A 21,932-nucleotide genomic window follows, 5' to 3' on the forward strand; every position below is an offset into this window, starting at 1 on the left:
GATTTAAATTTTTGTTGGTATTTCTTGATGTTTTGTAATAAAAAATATTTTAAAAATATCAAAACGATACTGTTATACTACCTAATTAAGAAAACATTTTGAAAATATGGAAACAACACCATTATACCGCCTAATCGAACCGCGGTAAAATCTCAACCATGGTTACGGCTTTTGCGGTAATGATAACCAATGAATTCGAATATATTTTTTGCATAAGAGCTGTCAAGAAACGAAGAGAAGATCCCGAGTATCGCTAAGGTTTTATACTAGGGTTTCACTTTTCTCTGTAATTGGCCCCAAAATGGCGAAACCAGGCCGAGGTCGTCCGCCTACGCCGTCGTCTGGCTCCGGCTCGTCCCGCTCTCGGTCTCGCTCCCGGTCTCCTTCCCGCTCCCGGTCCTACACAGGTTCGGACTCTCGCTCCAGTTCGCGTTCGCCTTCGCGATTTCGCTCTCGTTCGAGGTCCGTCTCCTCGTCTTCTTCTCTATCTCGCAGCGCCAGTTCTCGCAGCCGGAGCCCCCCTCCACCGAAAAAAAGGTTCGGTCTCCCCCTTTCCACACTTCATGTGGCATTTATATGTTAGGTTTTTATACTTTTCCGAAGAAGATTCTCATATCCAGTTAGTGCAGTTCGACTCTGTTGAATTTTTTGTATCTGATTTATGTTTTTTCCCTTTTTAAGCTGCCAAGTTTGGGCCAGTGCGATGACTCGTGACTCCTATTTCCAATGGTATTTCGCACATGTTGGACCCTAGAACGTAATTTCCACTTTATGCGCAGTATCGTATAGCCATGTTCGGGTCTATAATATAAGTATTAACGATGAATTTTTCCTCATTGTATTTACTTATTTATTTACAATAATATTATTGCTATTTTGCTGCTAAGTTGCTACTGTTGCGGATCTCTGAGTTGCACAGGTTACTGAAATATGCTTTATTTTTTATTTTTTGGTCAAGTCCAGGTTGGATTTAACGGTGAATTATTGTAGGGATGATACTGAGAAAAGTGGGCATTTTTGTCACATTGAAAATCTAATAGTTTTTTCCTTGAATTACTATATATAAGTCTATGTTTAATTTGGAATCCCACATGGGAAAGTTAGAAAGCCTTTCTTTCTTTGTAGTTCTATATAAACTCCTTTGAGTTAGTTGCAAGGCAACCTTCTGAGAATGCTTTTGTTATGAATACAAGGTATTCCTTGTTTTCTCTTTTGTTGAGGATTTCCTAGAGCGTGAGCGTTTCTGTATCCTTGAGGTGGCTTCTCAAGATGGTGATTTGGCCAATAGTGGGGCTATTAGATCGAGGCCCTTTTTAAGACATCTGTATGTCAATTGGTATTAGAGCTTTTGATAGCTAATTATGTCTGTACTTGGTCTGGTTCAAGCAACTATATCTTAATTTCTGCAATTGGTTGGGCTTAGTCGCAATCCTTTAAATTTTGCAATTGGTTTGGCTCAGCCGCCTGTCTTTTAATTTTTGAATTGGTTTGGCTTTTGTTGCTTATATTTTATTTCTTGTAATTGGTTTGCATCAACTATTACTTCAATGCCTAGTCATTTCCATGTCAATGTCACATCATCACCAGTCAGCCTCGCATCGTAGTCATCAATTTTGTACTTGCAGAATTCATTCTCTCATATCTTGCTTTCATCTCATGACCCAATCCAACATTGGTAGTCTACTGGGAGGTCTCAGGTATATTACTTGGTCCTATGAGCCGATAAGTCACCATCAACTAGCATTTTTGGGTGAGGACCCATGGTGTTACAAGTGATGTCAGAGGCAACCTAGGACTCCCATTGTGTGGGTGTGGGTTAGGAAATTCTTATGAGATATGGGATTCTTGGTGAGGGTGGAAGGTATTAAAGGAGGGGAGTTTGTCATGACCCAATCCAATTGATAGTTTATTGGGATGTCTTGGGTATATTGCTTGGTCCTATGGAGCCACCATAAGTCATCTTTAGCTAGAAATTTTGTGTGAGGACCTGTGGTGTTACATTTCATGTGGTGTTATGAGCTATTGTTGCAAAGGTTGTCAAAGGAAAAAACATGATCATAGAGTTGTTCAGTTGTTGGGTGTGTGGATTTGAGAAGCAAACGAAATACAAGGGAAAGTGAAGGAAAAAAAGAGGGGGAAAAAAGAAGTTTACAAAGTCTATCACGAGCCATGCCATTCCCAATACTTTGTATGGTTAATATCCAAGTCAGATGTATGTGGGAAGGCTTTGGATTTGATATCTTAATTTTCTTTTCTTACCTGTGTTATTAACCTTGCCAGAAGTTTTCGTTTGCTTGCCCTGCTCATTTGCTTTTCCCTTAGTATTTGTTAAAATTACAGGAGTTCACTTTGTGCATACTGACATTGAGTTTGATTATTCACAGTCCTGTTCAAGCATCTAGGCGAGGCCGCTCTCCACCACCCCTACCCAAGAAAACGTCCCCTCCCCCAAGGTAATCCTATTGTTGAAATTTTATCTTGTTGGATATAGAAGCTTTTTGAAATTTCTGATCTCATAATCCTATTAGCATTTTATTAAGTAGCTACAATCTTATTTTCAATCTTTTGGATATATCACGTAGCATTTATCTTTCACCAGGAGAAGTTATTTTAAAATAATCATTGTTCATGCCCCATTTTGTGGCCGACTTAGTTTAATCCAAACGTTGCTCATTTCCCCCATTTGAATATCATTTTTGGTAACGGGGCTTTTCACTTTAATAAATTTGAATAATGTATTACGGGAAATCAATAGTTGGATTTCTGATAGCTGTTTGACCCAATGGTGTGAATCCTACAATAGCAAGTAAGGTGCATATACTAGAGGGAAGTAGAAAAGGTTATTGAGGTATATGAAAATTTGTACCCAGCCAATTAGTCCATCCTATATGCTCATTTGAGAATGCATCAAGCTGTCGGTTCAAGTACTGCTATTGACATTAAAATGTGCAGGCCATTGAGAAATAGACTATTTCTGGATGTCTTCAGAATATCTGACAGAGCTTTATGAAGCAGCATGCCCTTATTTTTTTTTTTTTTTCAAACCATTGATTGGGTCATCCTCAGTTTGATATTTATTTTCATAGCATTAGAAGGATAAAGTCAGCCATTTAAATAAAAAAATACATATTGAAAGTGGGAATTTATTGCATTACATGACTGTGAAATACATTACTGAACTCTTGTTTCAAAAGCTTCTAATTGAATTTTAAATGGTGTGAAGTCTGCCCATCCCAACTTTCAAGGATACGATTAAATTGAATCCTGAGAAATTGAGTTTGGTATATATATATATATATATATACACACTTGGAAAATGCATGCACCATCTTGATGGGTTCAAAAAACACAAATAACTATCTGGATGGGGGTTGAGTTCATTTGAATCTCCTTGGACTCGGCAATTGTGGGACCCCAATTCACTCTATAGTATGTTACTGTCCACTTCAGTATTTCTATCCATTGATATTCATCCTTTGGTTTCAGGAAAGCTTCTCCTATTCCGGAATCTCTTGTTCTCCATGTTGACCAGCTGAGCAGGAATGTGAATGAAGCCCATCTAAAGGAAATATTTAGTATGTCATTTGTTCTTTTTTTCATTTCCCTGTATTTGTTAAGCAGCGTATGTGATATCTACAGTATTGTTATTTACTTCTATTTTCAGCAACAGAATGCTTATTGTTGGACTAATTACTTGGTGGGATGATTTAATTTTCATATTAGGCTGGTTCATATTTCACCAATAGTTTCTTCCCTCAACCACCAATTTCTATATGTATTTATTACCCCAACCTTTCCATAAGGTTGAATGACATGGGTAGATAATCTGAACATTGGACAATGCTGTGAATTCTTATGTGTATATGCTTCAGAGGTGATAACGTAGGAGTGAATGCTAGTAACTTTGCACTTGCATGGTTGCAACATGGTAACATTGCTTTTTGTAGAATTAATTGAGAGAAGAGAATGATTCTCGGTTTCATTTGATAGTGCTCAATATATACATGATTAGGAGATAGAAGTCCTACCTAACGTACAAGTCTAATCTATCAATAAGTACAAAATCTAATCTATTTAAATTTACAAATTATCTATTTGCAAAACAGAAATAACAACAGAAATAACCAGCTAACTAATAGGAGAGATATTCGGCCTTATTTCTAGCTTTGAATGCTTTGAATATTTGGGAGCATTATCTCGGATGTAACTTCCTGATAATGTCATTGATTTCATTTTAATTCTCCACACTCCTCTTCAAGCTTGGGCTGAAAAAATGTTGTTCAAACCAAGCTTGGAGCTCAATTCATCAAAAATTCTTTTCGATAGAGTTAGGATATCCGCCACTTGATTATTAGGAGGAGTGTAAACTAGCTGAAACATCCCTTCTTCCAACTTCTCTTTAATAAAATGCCGGTCTATTTCAACATGTTTTGTTCGATCATAATGGACCGGATTCTTTACAATGTTGATGGCAGATTGATTGTCACATAGCATTTGTATTGGTTTAGGGACAACCACTTGTAGTTCTTGAAATGTTCTCCTCAACCATATTCCTTCACAAAACCCTTGAGCCATAGCTCTCAATTCAGCCTCCGCGCTACTCCTAGATACCATGGATTGTTTTTTGCTGCGCCAAGTGACTAAATTCCCCCAAACAAATGAGCAATACCCGAATGTTAACCTCCCATCACAAATTGAACCAGCTCAATCAGCATCACTATACACTTCTATTTCTCGATTGTTTGTTTTCCGGAACATCAAGCCTTTGCCAAGAGTCAATTTCAGATACTTCAAGATGCGATAAACAACCTTCATATGAACTTCTCTAGGATTATTCATAAATTAACTAAGACAACATACTGAGAAGCTTATATCCAGTCGTGTATGGGATAAGTATATTAACTTTCCCACCAATCTTTGATATCTTCCTTTATCAACCGATGCACTTTCTTTGCCAAGATCTAACTTTATAGTTGAATCCATAGGTGTGTCAGCTGGTTTGCAACCCAACATTCCAGTTTCTTTTAGTAGGTCTAGAGTATACTTTCTTTGGGATATCGAGATACGTTCTTTTGATCTTGCAACTTCCATACCCAAGAAGTATCTTAGATTTTCTAGATCCTTGATTTCAAATTCCCTTGCAAGGATTCCCTTCAGATTTTTTATTTCAAGCTTGTCATTTCCTGTAACAATAATGTCATCCATATATACTATAAGAATGGTCAATTTACCTCCCAATGTATGATTGATAAACAATGTGTAATCAGCCTGACTTTGGTTGTACCCTTGTTGTTTGATTGTCCTTGTAAATCTCCCGAACCAAGCTCTAGGTGATTGCTTGAGTCTATAGAGAGATCGTTTTAGTTTGCACATCTTATCTCTCGTATGATTGGTTTCAAAACCATGAGGGATTTCCATGCAGACTTCTTCTTCTAGAGTCCCATTTAAAAATGCATTCTTCACATCTAGTTGGTGAAAATGCCAATCTAGATTTGCAGCTAGAGACAATAGGATCCGGATGGTATTCAACTTTGCCACCGGGGCAAAAGTGTCTTGATCAATACTATAGGATTGAGTGAACCCTTTTGCTACTAGCCGAGCTTTGAAACAGTCAATATGCCCATCTTCCCTATACTTAATTGTAAATATTCATTTGCAACCGATAGGTTGCTTTCCAGGAGGTAGTGTGGTTATCTCTCATGTTCCATTTTTCTCTAAGGCATTCATTTCATCAAGAATTGCCTGTTTCCACTGTGGTTGTTGAAAGGCTTCTCTAATTGTGTTTGACACTTGCACCTTATCCAAATTGGATAAAATTACGCAAAACTTTGATGAAAGATCCTTGTAGGATATGTAGTTGTGTATTGGGTGCTGAGTGCATGATCTTACTCCCTTTCGTAATGCAGTAGGCCAATCAATGCTTTCATTAGTGACTGTACTGTCCAAACTTTCCCCAAGCTTTTCAACACTATCACTTGGGATAATATTAGGGTTAGTATCTTGGTTAGTCTGAGAGTAGGAGTGGTGTGATGTTCTCTCTTGTTGAGACTTCCTCCGAGAATAAACCTGAAATTCTTTAGTAGGAGAAGGCTGAGGACTGATGAAAGGACTTGTTGGAGCAGGGTCCAATTGGTTAAGCTGCTGATGGGTAGGTTTTGGTTGCATAGGTTCAGGCTGCATATCCTTCATAGGATCAATTTGCTGTTTAGGCTGCATAGGATTGGTGTGTTGCTGAGTTTGAGGGCTCGGGCTGCAAGAGTTTCCCAAAACTGATATTCTTGAGAATTGTAGGAATGGATCTCCCCCTGAATATTAGTTTTGGGATAATAGAGTTGGTATTCAAAGAAGGTTACATGCATGGAGTTAAAAATTCGCTTATGCTCGGGAGAGTAGCACTTGTAACCTTTTTGACGAGGAGAATAGCCAATGAAGATGCATTTAAGGGATTTAGGGTCGAGTTTGCTTCGAAATTGTTGGTGTACATGAACAAATAGAGTACATCCAAAGATTTTAAGGGGAATATGAAACAAAATCCGAGTGTGAGGATAGGAACATTGGCGAAAAACGACAAGGATCGAGCCACTTCTAGGATATGCCGGTTCTTTCATTCAGCTACACCGTTTTGTTGCGGTGTATCCACACACAAACTTTGGTGTATAATGCCATGGTTTGAAAGATAGGATCCAAAGATTGAAGAAACATATTCCTTGGCATTATCGGTTTTTAGGATTTGAATTTTGGCATTGAATTGTCTTTCCACCATAAAATGAAACATTTGAAAGATAGAGCCAACTTTTGATTTTTCTTTCATAAGAAATACCCATGTAAGTTGGGTATGATCATCAATAAATGAAATAAACCAATGAGAACCTGTGATGTTTTTAATTCAGGAAGGCCCCCATACATCACTATGAATCAATGAAAAAGGATGTGAAGAAGTATAATTTTGACTAGGATAGTTATTCCTAACATGATTAGAGTATTGACATATTTCACAATGCAATTTATGTGGATCTTGACTCTTAAACAATGATTGGAATAATTTCCTAAGATGAACAAAGTTCGGATGACCTAGTCTGTAGTGCCATAACATGATTGCACTATCATAAGTAGTAGAAGAATTAGAGAAACAAACAGAAGAAGTTGTTGAATAAGTGTTTGTTAGAGTTTTGCATAGAGTCTATTGTATCTAGAAGAGATGATGTATGCAGTCCCGTGAAGGAGGAGTTCGCCCAAGAGACTTAGTGTAGGATGTTTTTCCTATGTACATTATAAGGGGCATTTTAGACTTTTGTATAGGTTTAAAATAATCCCTCATAGCTAGCGCCTCAAATCTCTATAAATAGAGGGGAAAGGCGCTAGTCTCGGACATCCAAATATTCTGATCTTAGGGAATTCCTTGAGCGCTTGGGTGTAGTGTAAAAGAGAGAAAGATTGTGAGAATTGTTCTTGGAGTGATCTTTTGTAATCTCTTGGGAAATTTGTACTTGGGAGTGTTGGAAAGAGGGATTGTTGGGACTGTGTACTACATCTGATTGGCCGGTTTCTAGAGGATTGTTGTGTGCTTTGGGCGACGGGATGTAGGGCCAAATATTGGCCTGAACTAGTATAATTCTTGGTCTTCTTGTGCGGTGTGTTTGTTCCTTTACAGCTTTATATTTTCTGTTCTTCCGTCTGTTTTATTTCTGGTTATAATTCTGTTCAATTGCGTTGCAATCGGGTGTGTTGAGGGTGTGAGAATTGGCAAGAACTGATCCTATTGTGCTCCTAATCTCTAACAGTGTTGGACTGAACTAGGTTGCCTCCGGAGTTTCTTTGTAAGAAGATAGAGCCCCAATCCTGCCTCAGCATTGCCAATCATCTTCCCGAGAGTCTTTCTGAAAATCACATACATTCTTTGAGAACTTAGCAATGCAATCTAAATCAGATGTCAATTTACTGATAGATAATAGATTGCAATCCAGATTAGGCACCAAAAGAACTGATTTCAGCACAATATCCTTAGAGAGAGCAATGGATTCGGTTCGCACAACCCTTGACAGTGAGCCATCTGCCACCCTTACAGTCCAATTTTTGTTACATGGCTGGAAATTGGATAGGAGATTGATTTTCCCTGTCATGTGATCCGAGGCCCTTGAATCAATCACCCAAACATTGGATAAATCTCTCTTAGTGATAAGGGCATGTAGAAAAGTACCTTTGTGGGCTATAGATCCTTGTAAAAACCGAGACTATAATCACTCAAGAATCACTCAAGAAACTCACCGATTCAATAACAACAAAGAATACTGAAAGTAGAACATAAAAACAGAATGTAAAAAGGAGAAATCAAACCAGATTGCAGCACACACAATTTACCCTGGTTCATGCCATTTACATGGCACTACATTCAGCAATCCAAGAAGCAAACAATCCACTAGAAACAAGTCTGAAACCAGTACAAGAATTCCCCTCTTCCCTCTTCCTTTACTCTCGGATACAATACTCAACCGAAGCTAACAAGAACTTGAAACAATCAGCTCTATCTCACGCCTCTCACTGTACCCGAACCCAAGGAATAAAGAATATGACTGATTGATGATGAAAACCGGCCTCCACACCCTTCTATATATAGACTAAAGGAGGCGGAAATATCTAAGGGAGATAACTAACTTTACATAAAGTCTAAACTACCCTTACTAAAACAATTAGATACATTTATGTCCTATTATCTAATTGCTGCCACATCATCTTCAATTCTTTCTGGTTTCTTCAATAAATCCAGTTTTACTTTAGGCAAAACAGTAACAATCCTGATGCTATGGTAGAGGACTGATTGATTTGAGTCTTTCCGAACATAGTTTGCAGCCATTCCATCTGTTCCTTACTAAACAGTGTTGGTGCCGTGGCTGTAGTGGGCTCCTCCATAGATACGAGGTTGCTCTTACTCCTTCTCTCATGTGCTGGCTTCCAATCTGGGGGTTTGCCGTGTATCTCCCAACAAGTATCCTTGGTATGTCTTGCTTTGTAACAGTGATCACACCATGGTCGTCCCTTCCTTGGTTTGAAATTCTGTGGAGTACTTCTTGTGACTAATGCCTGACTGTTCCAGTTAGATGTTGCAGGTTTAAGCATGATCTTCAACCCGCTTTCTTCCCTTCGAACCTCGGAAAAAGCTTGTTGGATACTTAGAAGAGGTTTTGTACCAATTATCCTTCCTCTAACACCATCTAGGCTCTTGTTCAAGCCCATTAGGAATTTATACAACCTCTTTTGTTCCACAATCTTTTTGTACTCTGCAGAATCTTCTGTGCACTTCCATTCAATGTTATCAAATTTATCTAGTTGCAGCCAATATTTGTTCAAGGAATTGAAATATTGAGTCACATGAGATTCACCTTGTTTGAGATCATCAAGCAAGCTTTCAATCTCAAACAATTCGGAGGTGTTTTCAACATGTGAATAGGCTTCTCTAGCAGCCTCCCAAATATCTTGGGCTGTATCATATAAAAGAAAATGCTCTCCTATTATCATTCACCATAGAATTTATAAGCCAGGACATTACCATATTATTCTCGGCTTTCCAACTCCAATATGTAGGATCTTCTTCCTTTGGTTTGGTTGTTGCTCCGGTCAAGTAATCGTCCTTCCCCTTCCTACATATGAACATCAAGAACGATTGAGACCATTGTAGGTAGTTCTGCCCATTCAATTTATGTCCTGTGACAGTGAACATATTATTGTCCATGGCTCCTTGATTGTTGGTGGGTAAAGGGATAATTTCGGATGATTGAGAACTCTTGACCGGCATGTTGATGAGTAGCGAAAAACAAGTGGCTGAAAGGAGAAAAACACTATGGGAGGAAGGGCGAGTAGTGGTTTACCGGAAGAGGCTTGGGAGTGAATCAAAACTCAGCTGTGATACCATGTAGAATTAATTGAGATAAGAGAATGATCCTCGGTTTCATTTGATAGTGCTCACGACTGACTGAAAAACAAACCCTGACTAGATTTGAAGGAAACATTGGCCTGGGACCACGACTGACTGAAAAAGATATGATGGTCGCAGATGGGGAAGGGTTGAAACGAAGGTCACAGGTTGCAGATTTGAAGATCGCAGATTTGGCCACTGGGTCGTTGGATAGATTGTCGTTGCAGATGGCCATCGCTGAATGGGTTGCCATCTTAGGTGGGTGGCATTGAATAGGATGACGTCAGTGAGTTGTCGTCGCAGGTGGCTGTGGCAGCAGAAGAAGAGACGCACAATAGAGGGAAACCACTGGCGGTGGATAGGCGACAGTTGCATGGGAGGCAGGGTTCGGGTTTGGTCGCCAGCGGCAAATGGTGGCCACGGCGGTGGCTGGTTAAGAATTAGGGTTAGGGTTTTTGTGGCTTTAATGGCTTCGATACCATGTTTTGAAGAAGAGAAAATATGTTGAATATTTTGTACAACTTAGGAAAGCACTATGTACAAGGCTAAACATGTACAATACTATAAATCTAACGGAATACAAGGTGCATTTTTTTTTTCAGGAATTTATAACTCAAATTCTGAGAAATGAGCTTTAAGGGGTGACATTTGTATATACTTTTCTGCCCTTGTGCTGCAGGTAATTTTGGAGAAGTTATTAATGTGAGGCTGGTAATCGACCATAGTGTAAGTTTTTTTTTTACTGCAACGCTTATTATGCTATAAAATGGGATGTCTTTTTGGCATCGTAACTTGGACCGTTGTGTCTTTGCAGGTTAACCTTTCAAGAGGATATGGCTATGTTGAGTTCAAGACAAGAGGTGATGCTGAAAAGGCTCAAGCATACATGGATGGTGTAAGTTTAATTGAAACATGGTGTTACTTGTTCTGCTGCAATAAAGGCATATTTATGTAATTGTTGGAAAAGGACAAAACTGTGTCATTTATCGTCTAGGCTGTCTTGGTGCAGGGTCAGATTGATGGTAATGTTGTTCGAGCAAAGTTCACTCTACCTGAGAGGAGGAAGGTTTCACCACCTCCCAAGGTGGTTCCTGCTCCTCCAAAGAGAATGGATAATGTGGGGGCTGATGATGAAAAGGATGGACCAAAGCGACCAAGAGAACGTATGTTTCTTGTGGTAGTTATATTATTATATATGCATCATATGTTGCTGCTAATGTATTGCAATTTTCATACTGTAGCTTCTCCTCGTCGCAAGCCCCAATCCCCATTCCGAAGGAGATCACCTGTAGTTCGAAGAGGTGGATCTCCAATACGGGAGCCAGACTCTCCTCCACGTAGACGTGTGGAGTCTCCTGTTCGTCGTCGAAGAGAATCCCCTCATCGCCGGGGTGAAACACCTCCTAGGAGAAGGCCTGAAACTCAAGGCAGAGGTCGTTCACCCTCTTCTCCACCACGGAGGAATAGATCACCTCCAAGGTTGGTTAACCACTACAGGGCTACTTTTTACGTCAGATTAGATAGCTTTTTGATTCTTAACTTCTTAATAGGCCATCTCCTCGGAGGATTCGTGGTAGTCCCGTCCGCAGGCGCTCACCTATCCCAGCAAGACGCCGGTAAGTCTGCTTCTCCCTTTCTCTCTCGTGATGAGTTTTACATTGTTATTCTTCTTGCTGTTGCTTTTCTTTATGGGGGAGGGGGGTCGGGGTGTTGGAGTGGGATAGGAGCATATTCTAGAAACCGTTTCCCTAAATACTGATCTGGTTCTATTAGGTCTGTTGGTTATATTATATCATAAGTTGCAACAAGTTATGTAAATTAAGATAAACCGGAATGGTTGTGGGTTGTGGTAGTTTTTTTATATGCCCTGGTAGTAGCATATTTTCTGGCTGCATGTGTGTTAACAGTTTTTTTCGCATGCAGTTCTCCTCTTCCTCCTAGAAGAGCTCGAAGTCCTCCCAGAAGGTCTCCTGCTAATCGTAGACGTAGTCGCAGTCCTATTCGAAGACCTATTCGCTCTCGTTCAAGATCAGTCTCTCCTCGGAGGTAACATTAAAATGTACCCATTTAATGCTGTCAAGTATACTGCTGTTTCTCTACTTTTTTATATCCTTAAGTAGATCATTGTTATCTTCTTTTATGCACTATTTTTTCCCATTTTCTCATTGTTTCCACATATTTTATACATGCAAATTAAGGGCAAAATCTATCAAATTGATTTCTACTACTGTATGTGAACTTTTTCGGTGAGGAGAGCTTTTATGTTGTGCATTGATTGGATGTCATGGCGCCCTAGGTTTTCCTAGGGTTTGGGAATAGGATTTGGAGGAAATTGAGGAAGAAAGAACAGAATGGAGGGGGAAAACAGAACACAGAAAGAGGGAGAAAATCAGAAGAAAGGGGGTAGGGTTCAGACGAAACGGAGAGGGAGAGGAATTGTGAGGGAAAAGAGAATTGAATTCATTCCTTGGCTGCTTATTCTCTATTCTACAGACTTTTTATAGGCTGTTACATCCAGTTATTAACAAACTAACAAACTGAAGTACACTCTACACAGCTTAAGGTACAACTAAGGGAAAATACAAACAAAAGAACAATTACTACTAATGCCCTTGGGGTCATGACATTGGAGTAGTTTGGACCTTGAAATGAGGACTTTAAAAATAGTGCTATCTGGTTTTATGGTTATTCAATTAAATTTCACTATTTGAGAGAGGAGATTATGAACCATGATAATGAGATATAGGTATTTTATGAATGTTCATGGAGACTCAATTTTCAAGGTTCATATTGAGACATTTCATTGGATGAATATTTGTTTACATTCATATGTGAAGTCGGAAAAAAATTGTTTACATTCATATGTTAATTTTTTTTCTTGCTAAATAAATGGTTCATTTTTTTTTTGTGAGTGAATACTTTTTTTTATTGTGGAAATCAAAAGTGTTTAAAGCTTTATTAAGGGTTGGGCTTCTATCATCCAACTCAAAAAGCAATTGCTGGGAGATGGTTCTTCTTACCCCTTTATATGGGCTAGGATCACTTGATATGAGATCAACATATGCTCCATGATAGGCTTCTCTGACCATTTTTTGGCAAGAGACCAGTTCCTGGCGCTCTTGTCTGGACTAATGTGCAAGCATCCAAACCAAATGACCGTAATCCTGGTGACTGATACTATTTATGATGGGTTGGGAAGTTTGAAGTTCTTTTAAATTAATTAGTGTTTCAATACTATGAAGCCCAACTCGGGGTTGGTATGCACACACCTTTCTCTTGATCTTTGTTGTGCATTTTTGTTTCTTGAACGCTGTGCTAGTTAAGAGGCATTTATTCTGTGCTAGTGTATACAACTTCTAATAATTTTAGAGAGAAACACGTCTGTCTTAGATGACATCTCAACAACTTAAAAGCATTATTTCACCACCATGCCAAAAGAAAAAGGGTCTTTCACTAGTAAAGACAATTAATATTGAGTGCTGTTAGGTTTCTTGTACATCAACAACAATCACAAGCCTCTTATCTCTGGGTTTCATTTTTCTTGTGTGATAAAAATATAAGCAGTGTTTTGAAAAGCACTAAGCACATAAGGCCTATGGAACTTAAGTGCAAAGCTAAGGCACATGCTTACAAAGTGAAGCGCATATAAATAAAATAAGGAGTATAAACTTTTATAATCATATAAAATATAAACTATTAAAAAACTAATAATTAAAAAAAACTAAAAAAGAATGAGAGCTGCAAATTTTACGATTTTACATGCCAGAGACTCCCAAACAATTCAAATCCCATGTAAAATTGAAATTGGGGTGAAATCCCTTAAAATCGAGATTCAAACTTGTAAAATTGCTGAAATCACAATTTCAACGATTTTGCCTTCTGGGAATTCCCTTTCTAAGCTTGACCAAATTGAGTTTAAATTAAAGGGTCTCTCTCTCTCTCCTCCTCTTCCTTCAGCCATCGTTCTCCCTCATCTCCCTGTTGCTTGGTGTCGGTGTGGTGCTCGCTCAGTGATTGGTTGCTCGGTGGTGCTCTGCTCGGTGTCGGTGGTGCTCTGTTATGGTGGTTATAATATATATACATATATATATATAACTTGGTATTCCTTAAATGGTATATTTACAAAAAATAAAGGTGTTTTTAATTGTCTCTAAAATTTTACGATTTGATTTTACGATTCGATTTTATGGACTCTTTTTTGATCCCACTTAAAATCCCGATTTTAACTACCTTAGATATTATTTTTCATTTATATTTTATACTAGTCTACAACTTCATGGAACCATAGCAAAAACATATAGGGGACATATAAAAAGGATACAATCTGGCCAGCTGCTGGTCCTGATGGCACTTGGAAGACAAATTGGTCTGAATGCTTGGTTGAAAGATTTGAATATGCTAAGGCTTCTTTTTTAACTTTTTATTTTTTAATTTGTCGAGTCTTCTTTTGTTTTTTGTAATAGTTTGGGAACAAAACACATTCTATATCATTAGCACTTTATATAGAGGATCATATAGAAGAATAAGGAAAAACATTCTTACAACAACAACATATCCAGCCTTTATCCCACTATGTGGGGTCGGCTACATGAATTCTAGACTTCCATGTATTTTTGTCTTTTGTCATATATTCAATTAAATCCATACACTTCATATCGAACTTTAATATCTCTCCCAAAGTCTTCTTGGGTCTGCCTCTACCTCTTTTTTTGACTAATTGTTCCACTTCATCAACTTTCATCACAGAAGTGTCTCTTGGTCTCCTTCTCACATGATCAAACCATCTTAGTCTAGTTTTTTTCATCTCCTTCTCGATTGGCACTACTCCTACCTTATTACGAATAACTTCATTTCTAATTTTATCATTTCTTGTATGGCCGCACTTCCATCTTAACATCCCCATCTCTGCTACACTTGTCTTTTGCTCATGCTGGTATTTGACTGCCCAACATTCTGAGCCATACAGCAAGACTGGTCTTATAGCTATCCTGTAGAATTTTCCTTTCAATTTTAATGAGATTTTACCATCACATAACACCCCCGATGCATTTTTCCATTTTACCCAACTTGCCTTAATTCTATGCGCGACATCCTCGTGAATTTTTCCATCTTTTTGAATCACTGATTTCAAATATCGAAAATGGTCTTTTCTTTGTAAGATTTGGTCTTCTAGTTTTATTATAACATCATCCACTCTTGCATTCTTACTAAATTTACATTCCATATATTCTGTTTTCTTTCTACTTAATTTAAATCCCTTAGATTCTAAATTATTTCTCCACAACTCAAGCTTAGTGTTCACTCCTTCTTTTGTTTCATTCATCAACACTATATCACCATAGCACCTATGTCTGAATATCTTTAGTGAGTTCATCCATTACTAGAGCAAATAAGTATGGACTTAGTACAGAACCTTGATGCAGTCCTATTGTAGTTGTAAACGGTTCAGTATCCCCTCCGCATGTTCTGACCCTTGTCTCTACATTGTGATACATGTCCTTAAGGGCTTCTGTATAGGCTATTCTGACTCATTTCTTTTCTAAAACCCTCCATAATACTTCTCTAGGGACCCTATCATAGGTCTTTTCTAGATCTATAAACACCATATGTAGGTCCTTTTGGTGATCCCGATACCTTTCCATTAGGCGCCTCAGTAGGTATATAGTTTTCATTGTTGACCTACCATGCATGAAACCAAACTGATTTTCCGAGATCTTTGTTTCTTTTTTGAGCCTCTGTTCTATTACTCTCTCCCAGAGGTTCATGGTATGGCTCATTAACTTAATTCCTCTGTAATTTTCACAGTTTTGAACATCTCATTTGTTCTTGTATATAGGAACCAAAGTACTCTTCCTCCACTCATCTGGCATTTTTTTTGATTTAAGGATCGCGTTAAATAATTGTGTTAGCCAGTAGATGCCTTCTTCTCCCATATATTTTCATGCTTCTATTGGTATATTATCTAGTCCCACCGCCTTATGATTTTTCATCTTTTTTAATGCTTGCCTTATTTCATTTGAACTTATGCGTCGATAAAATGTATAGCTCACGTTCTCTTCGGAGTTTCTAAGATGTCCCAACGTAACTCTTGTGTCGCCACCATCATTGAATAATTTTGTGAAATACTCTTTCCATCTCTCCTTAATCGCTCCCTCATTCACTAATACATTTTGATTTTCATATTTTATGCATTTCACTTGATTTAAATCCCGTGTTTTTCTTTCTCTTGCTTTAGCTAATTCCCTCTCTTAATTACAGAAATCTCCAATCAATCAATCCCTAATTTTCTATCTATCAACGATCCCTAATTTATAACAATAAAAAATCAATCATCAATCCCTAATTTAGGGCAATCTAGACTAAAGAAGCAACCCCTAATTTATACCTAATTACATGCTTCTTTCAATATGTTTTTCTTGGTAAATACATTTGAGTCTTTTTTTTTTTAAAACAAATGTATATACGATATTTTATGGATCTTTCTAAGATATGATAATTGCTTTTTTTGGGTAAGCATTCCATAGAAGCTACCACACTATACAAAAATTTAAACAAATCCAACCATTCTTATTGTTCGATTAAAAAAAATAAATTTGCCAAGTGTATTTTTGAAGTGCGCTTTATTGTGTTTCGAAGCTCAAGTAAAAGTGCAACTTAAGCATGCTTTAATTGTGCTCAGCTAAAGTCACTGAGCTTCACACAAAAAAGCCCCAAGCATGCCGCACTTCACACTGGGGCAAGCGCACTTTCATAAACACTGAATATGGGCATATGTATATCTGATAGTGTGGGAAATGGTAAAATGAACATGGGTTAATTTGATGAGTAATTATACCTTGCTCCTTGTGATGAGTAATTATACCTTGCTTCATGTTTTGGTGATAGTCTCTTCTTGTATGTGCATGTTAGCTGAAACTTTTCCATGCAAACTTTGATCCAGTTCTTCAGGGAATATAGTACTAGCTTCTCTGGTTGTAGAATGTTTTATATTCTTCGGTTGAATAACAGAGAGGGATATTATTATTATTTTTTTGGAAAACCATTGTCTGTTTAGAAACCCCCATCTCACAAAAAAGGGGTAGAACTAATTTTTTTTTTTGGCTTTCTTTACAGACGGGGTTGATTAACAAAGAAAGATATTATTTATGATTTCACCAGAAAACTTTAATGTAGTTAGTCAAAGGAGATTTTTCATTTGTGTATATTACTGCATTGTTAATGTGTCCCAAAACTTTCATATATATATACATATCATTCAAAAACTCAATATATATACCTAACAACAAAAATAAAAAACTCAATATTTCAGGGCGTTTCTCACCCTTATTAGGAGGAATTTTATCTTAAATTTGCAAGAGCAGAAACAACTTCATATTACATTATACTTTATTAACAGACTAGAAGGTAAAGGTGATGCTGTTCTTGATATTGATCATAAAATTTTGTAGCCCATAATATAAGAATTGCACAAAGCTAGGAGATGCCATGGCCATCCATCTAGTTCGTTTTTCTTGATTACAGCTGTTGGTTGAGATGATTCCTTAGTCTAATTTTCGGGTATAAGTTTGGCATGCAGTATTCTTTGATCTGCCTCATTTTGAGCCTCGGTATTTGTTCCATTTGTGTACAACAGAGGTCGAGCACCAGTTGCAAGGCGTGGGAGGTCGTCATCCTACTCTGAGTCTCCTAGTCCTCGCAGGGTATGCATTTCTAAGATGTCTTCCTGTGAGATGAATGAAACTAGTACCTAATGTGTTTCTACATTCTAATTTTGGCAGGTTGCTAGAAGGGTATCAAGGAGCCGCAGTCCTAGAAGGTAACCAAGAATGATTCCTTTTATTTTTAAAGTGAAATTTGTTCAGATCAACAATATTGGTTGGGTGGTGCTTATTCTCTTGAAAATGCAGCATATGGTAAATAAACTTGTGTTTTTTATCCTTGGTTTGCTACAAGTGCATGAATGCATAAGTTGTCTTTATGTGCTCATGTGCCTGCCATTGGTCAAAAGTTATTTCCTGTGTTCTGGGCAAATCCCCTTGTAAACCGTATCTGCTTGTTATCTTCATATTTTTTTCAGTTTTCTTCCAAAACATAATATATCCGAGGGAGGTAATGTTTTTATGTAGGTAAGGGTGCTGAGATCTAAACATGTGGAGCTTGTATTTTGAATATTTGGGGAAAGGATAAATTATATTGACCATGTTGAGGTTTGTTCAAAATACGCATTACATTGGCTTTGATTTATGCCAACATTGCTATTAGAGTTTTGTTGGTTGACAAAGTTAATTAAAATTGCCAAATAACAGATTTACCTTCCCTCAGCCCCTCCTACCAACAAACTCCTAAATCTTCCCCATTGCTCTCTCCTTATTGTACCTGCTCTCATCTTCTCTTTTTCCTTCCCGCTTCTTTGGTCTTTGGTCCTCCCAAAAATGTATGGCGAGCCCCAGTAGCTTGAAAACACATTGATAAATCCACTAACAGAAAAAAAGGAGGAAGATTCAAGGATGGAGTGGGAAGATTCAAGGGTGGAGTGGGAAGATCAATGCTCTAGGAGGAAGAGATTGGTCTGCCAACTGTGAACTTATGACATGGTCCACGACTTTTTTTGCAGTACAAAGTAGCAAGTCCAATGGATGGGGTGGACCCAAGAAAGCTTAGGTTAAGGGAATGCTTAAAGAACCATGCCATAGGCATTGGAGGTCATGTTGTGGATTTTTATACCAAGTTCATGTTTGCTGGCACCTAAGGCAGCCCCCATTGCCCTCAAATCTACTACCACCTGCAACCCCAAGTTCCACCATAAGGATTTCCATGCTCCAACACACGATGACTGGGGAAGACCAGGAGCTTCTGGTGCTGGATGATGGTTGTGGGGTTTGGGTTGGTGGTGGTGGTGGTGGTGGTGTGGCCTGGGTGTTATTGGCTTCCCACAAATGAGAGGTTGCACTAATGAGGAAGAAAGGGTTGAATAGATGTTTGGGATGGAGAGTAAAATGTGATCAATTTAATATGTTTATTAGGTAGTTTTATTTTTGTTAAATAACCATGGAAGCACAGATGAGAAATTTTCAAAAACTTAATGGTTGGCCTGTCAAGCTTCGCTAATTAACTTGATAACAAGTTAATATAAAATGGATAACTTGTTAACAAAATTTTGGTTAAAAGGGCTATCACTATAGTTTTCCAGAATTGAAGGATAACTTGTATATATTACACAAAGGAAAATGCTATTGGTACACTCATTTTGTACATCTTGGGCTACATAAGGGGGTATTATGACAAAAAAATCCCTCATGAGGCGTGTGAGGCGCAGGGTATTTTGGTCATAATACCCTCTTATGTAGCCCAAGATGTACAAAATGGGTGTACATCTAGCATGATTCTTACACAAATCATAGCGGCTGTCAGTATATTCACCCTTGAAGAAAATATGGGTTGTAGGCTTCGCATGATTATTGAATACATGGGAGGGACAAAGTTTGTAGTGGTTGAGATCAAATAGGTTTGCCTACTTGGACTTGCTAACAAACCCATCTTTGTTGCTTTATTGAGCTCTGTTTTGGTGATTTTTGCCCTGGAAACCTAGATCACTTAACATTAAGGTTTCTATTCCATTGGGTATGCAAGTAGTCCGGCTGTTCTATTGAGTAAGCTACAAATACATTGACACCTGGCTCTGTTCTTTGGAATTTGGCTAAATGGTTTTGATCTGCAATATAACTATTTGCCTCCTAAACTTCCCACTCAGGATGCAGGTTCATGTGAAGAAATTTTTGTTTCTGCAGTCTTTTATTTTGTATCCTAATCTATGCATGTCTGCATTAGTAAAGTACAGAAGCTAAACTTTTAGTTTGCTAGACTTTATAGGTTTGAATGTGCTAGAATCTGAGCCAAGTGCAGCTGGAAAGTTTTTAATTATACAAGCCGCGTCTAGTTAAATATGCAGTTACATTATATGATGTTAGATGAACGGTGTTTTTTTGTGTTTTATTTTGTTTGTAGGCCGTTGAGAGGAAGAAGTACTAGCAACAGCAGTAGCAGCAGCTCACCGCCTCCACCTCGCAAGCCATGAGTAGCATTGGGGATTCTGCATTGTTTGGCGTTAAGTTTCGGGTGTCGTATTTTGTAGCAATGACTGCCTTCTTGCAGAGAGATTGAGAATGATGTTGGGGTCATTTTATTTAAAGTCAGTCACACCTCCTGACCTCTGAACTTTCATGGACTAGTGGAAAATATGGCTCCCCGGGATGGAGTTGTTATTGCCGCCAGCAACTGAACTTTGTTTGACCTGGTGTGGAAAAACTTGCTTAATTTGTGTGGACTCGGTGCTTAAAAACTCCAGTCTACCGGAGTTAACATGTACATCTTTCTGTATGTTCTCTCCTTGGATTCACCATTAAACTGGGGGGGCGTTTCGATGAATGGATAGAGTACCTGTTGATGAATTGTGTCGGAAAAACTCTCAGCAAGCCGTTTTGATTGGTTTCCCCGCCCATGTGAAATTATTGATGAGAGAGCACTGGTGTCGTTTTTATGACGCTTTGTGGGAGCATGTTATTATAGTTATTTAGCCAATTTTTAAGTGTTAGCCGGGGCTTTATGAATCGATATTGTCAAATGTTATTATTGCAGCAGCGTTTTGATTTCTGCCGTTCTTTTCAAGGTTTTGAAAAACAAAACAAAGGAACACCGGGTTGGTGGGTGGCTAGGTAGCATGGGAACAGAAATGCGAAACGTTATTTTCTAGAAGGTTAGGAAATGGAAATGAAGGGTAAATTGTAAATTTAAAAACTATAGAGGTATATATGAAAATAGTTAAAATTATAAGTGTTAGAATTAAATAAATGTGTATGTGAAATTAATTTATAATTTATATGATATAAATAGTATTATAAGTCGTGTAAATCTTGGATTGCAAAATTTGCAAAACAATTTCTCCTCATGGTTTGGAGCAGCATCGCCATTGTGGCTGCCGTTGACTTGTCTTCTTCTCACATTCGTTGTCGATTGTTGCTATATTTTTCATCTTTGATATCATTTCACATTCTTTGTCGTCGCCTCGCCTTGTCTTTCTTGTTGTTGCATCTATCATTGCTTCACCTTTTGATAGCCTTATAGATTTGATGACTCATTTTTTTCATTATAAGCAGTTGTTTTATTAAAAATAATAGCGATTGTCAAAAATATGTTTCTAGTGGGACGTGTTTTTCACAACTTTTTGTAAATTGTGAAACAACCTCGAGAAATTTACAAAAATAATTCAAAAACATTTTCGAGTTGTCTTCGCCGTTTCTAAAATGGGAAACGGTGCCTCTGAGTTGTTTTCATGCTTCCAAGGTGGGTGGGTGGGTTTGGGTGTTCCTTTTTTTTTTTTGATAAAATGGTAAAAAAAAGTTGGAAACTCCTACAAAGGGATGTTTATTGGAAAAAGTTGGGAACTCCTGCAGGGTGTTTTTGTATTTGAACAAGGTTTTTAGTTTTTTTTTTTTATGAAGTAATTTTGAAAAGAATTAAAATTAATTTTCCATAATTAAACAACTACCCCATATTGTTTTTCATTTTAGAGCCTATTTGGTTGGATAGAGGGTGGACTGATGGAATAGGAATGGGAATCCAATAAAAATATGTTTGGTACCAATCTAAACATAAACCCGATGCTATTCTTCCTTAATTTCTTTGTTTTGCACCATTGCTAACCTCCACCGCCATAGCCGACCTCCTTGTCCTTTGCCATTGTCTTTGTTTTGCACCATATATACATATTAAGAAATGGACTGAACATAGAGAAACTGAAAACGCAAATAGATTTTAAGTATGAAATGAAGCAAAGTCACAGGGTCTCTCTTTAATCCAACCACCTTCTCCCCACAAGGTATCTGTGGCCATTTGGGCAGAGTTCCCATTTCCCATTTTTCATGCGGGATGAGTCGATTGAGAGGGATTATTTGATTTGCTTGGCGTCTGCTCAATTTCTAATTTCTACAAAGGGACTCATTTCGTTGTGGATACGCATGACATG

The 21,932-nt window shown here is 37.9% G+C and overlaps 1 protein-coding gene across 1 annotated transcript; it reads left to right on the forward strand.

Annotated features, from left to right (window-relative positions):
• Positions 1-209: 209 nt before the first annotated feature.
• Positions 210-20,501, forward strand: LOC127811481 (serine/arginine-rich splicing factor SR45). The gene is made up of 12 exons (XM_052351387.1): positions 210-537; positions 2,385-2,453; positions 3,487-3,575; positions 10,590-10,636; positions 10,725-10,805; positions 10,920-11,073; positions 11,152-11,389; positions 11,461-11,526; positions 11,834-11,956; positions 17,544-17,610; positions 17,689-17,726; positions 19,916-20,501. Exons 1-12 carry the CDS (start codon positions 302-304, stop codon positions 19,983-19,985), a joined length of 1,278 nt encoding a protein of 425 aa, XP_052207347.1. The 5' UTR covers positions 210-301; the 3' UTR covers positions 19,986-20,501.
• The last annotated feature ends 1,431 nt before the right edge of the window (positions 20,502-21,932 follow it).

Source organism: Diospyros lotus, chromosome 10, assembly GCF_014633365.1.
Source record: "Diospyros lotus cultivar Yz01 chromosome 10, ASM1463336v1, whole genome shotgun sequence".
In the NCBI taxonomy this organism is placed as follows: domain Eukaryota; kingdom Viridiplantae; phylum Streptophyta; class Magnoliopsida; order Ericales; family Ebenaceae; genus Diospyros; species Diospyros lotus.

Coding starts and splice junctions, on each gene's coding strand:
- LOC127811481 (XM_052351387.1), top strand. CDS start 302: ATGGCGAAACCAGGCCGAGGTCGTCCGCCTACGCCGTCGTCTGGCTCC. Junction 11,074..11,151: donor ACCAAAGCGACCAAGAGAAC/GTATGTTTCTTG, acceptor TTCATACTGTAG/CTTCTCCTCGTCGCAAGCCC. Junction 17,727..19,915: donor AGGAGCCGCAGTCCTAGAAG/GTAACCAAGAAT, acceptor TTTTGTTTGTAG/GCCGTTGAGAGGAAGAAGTA.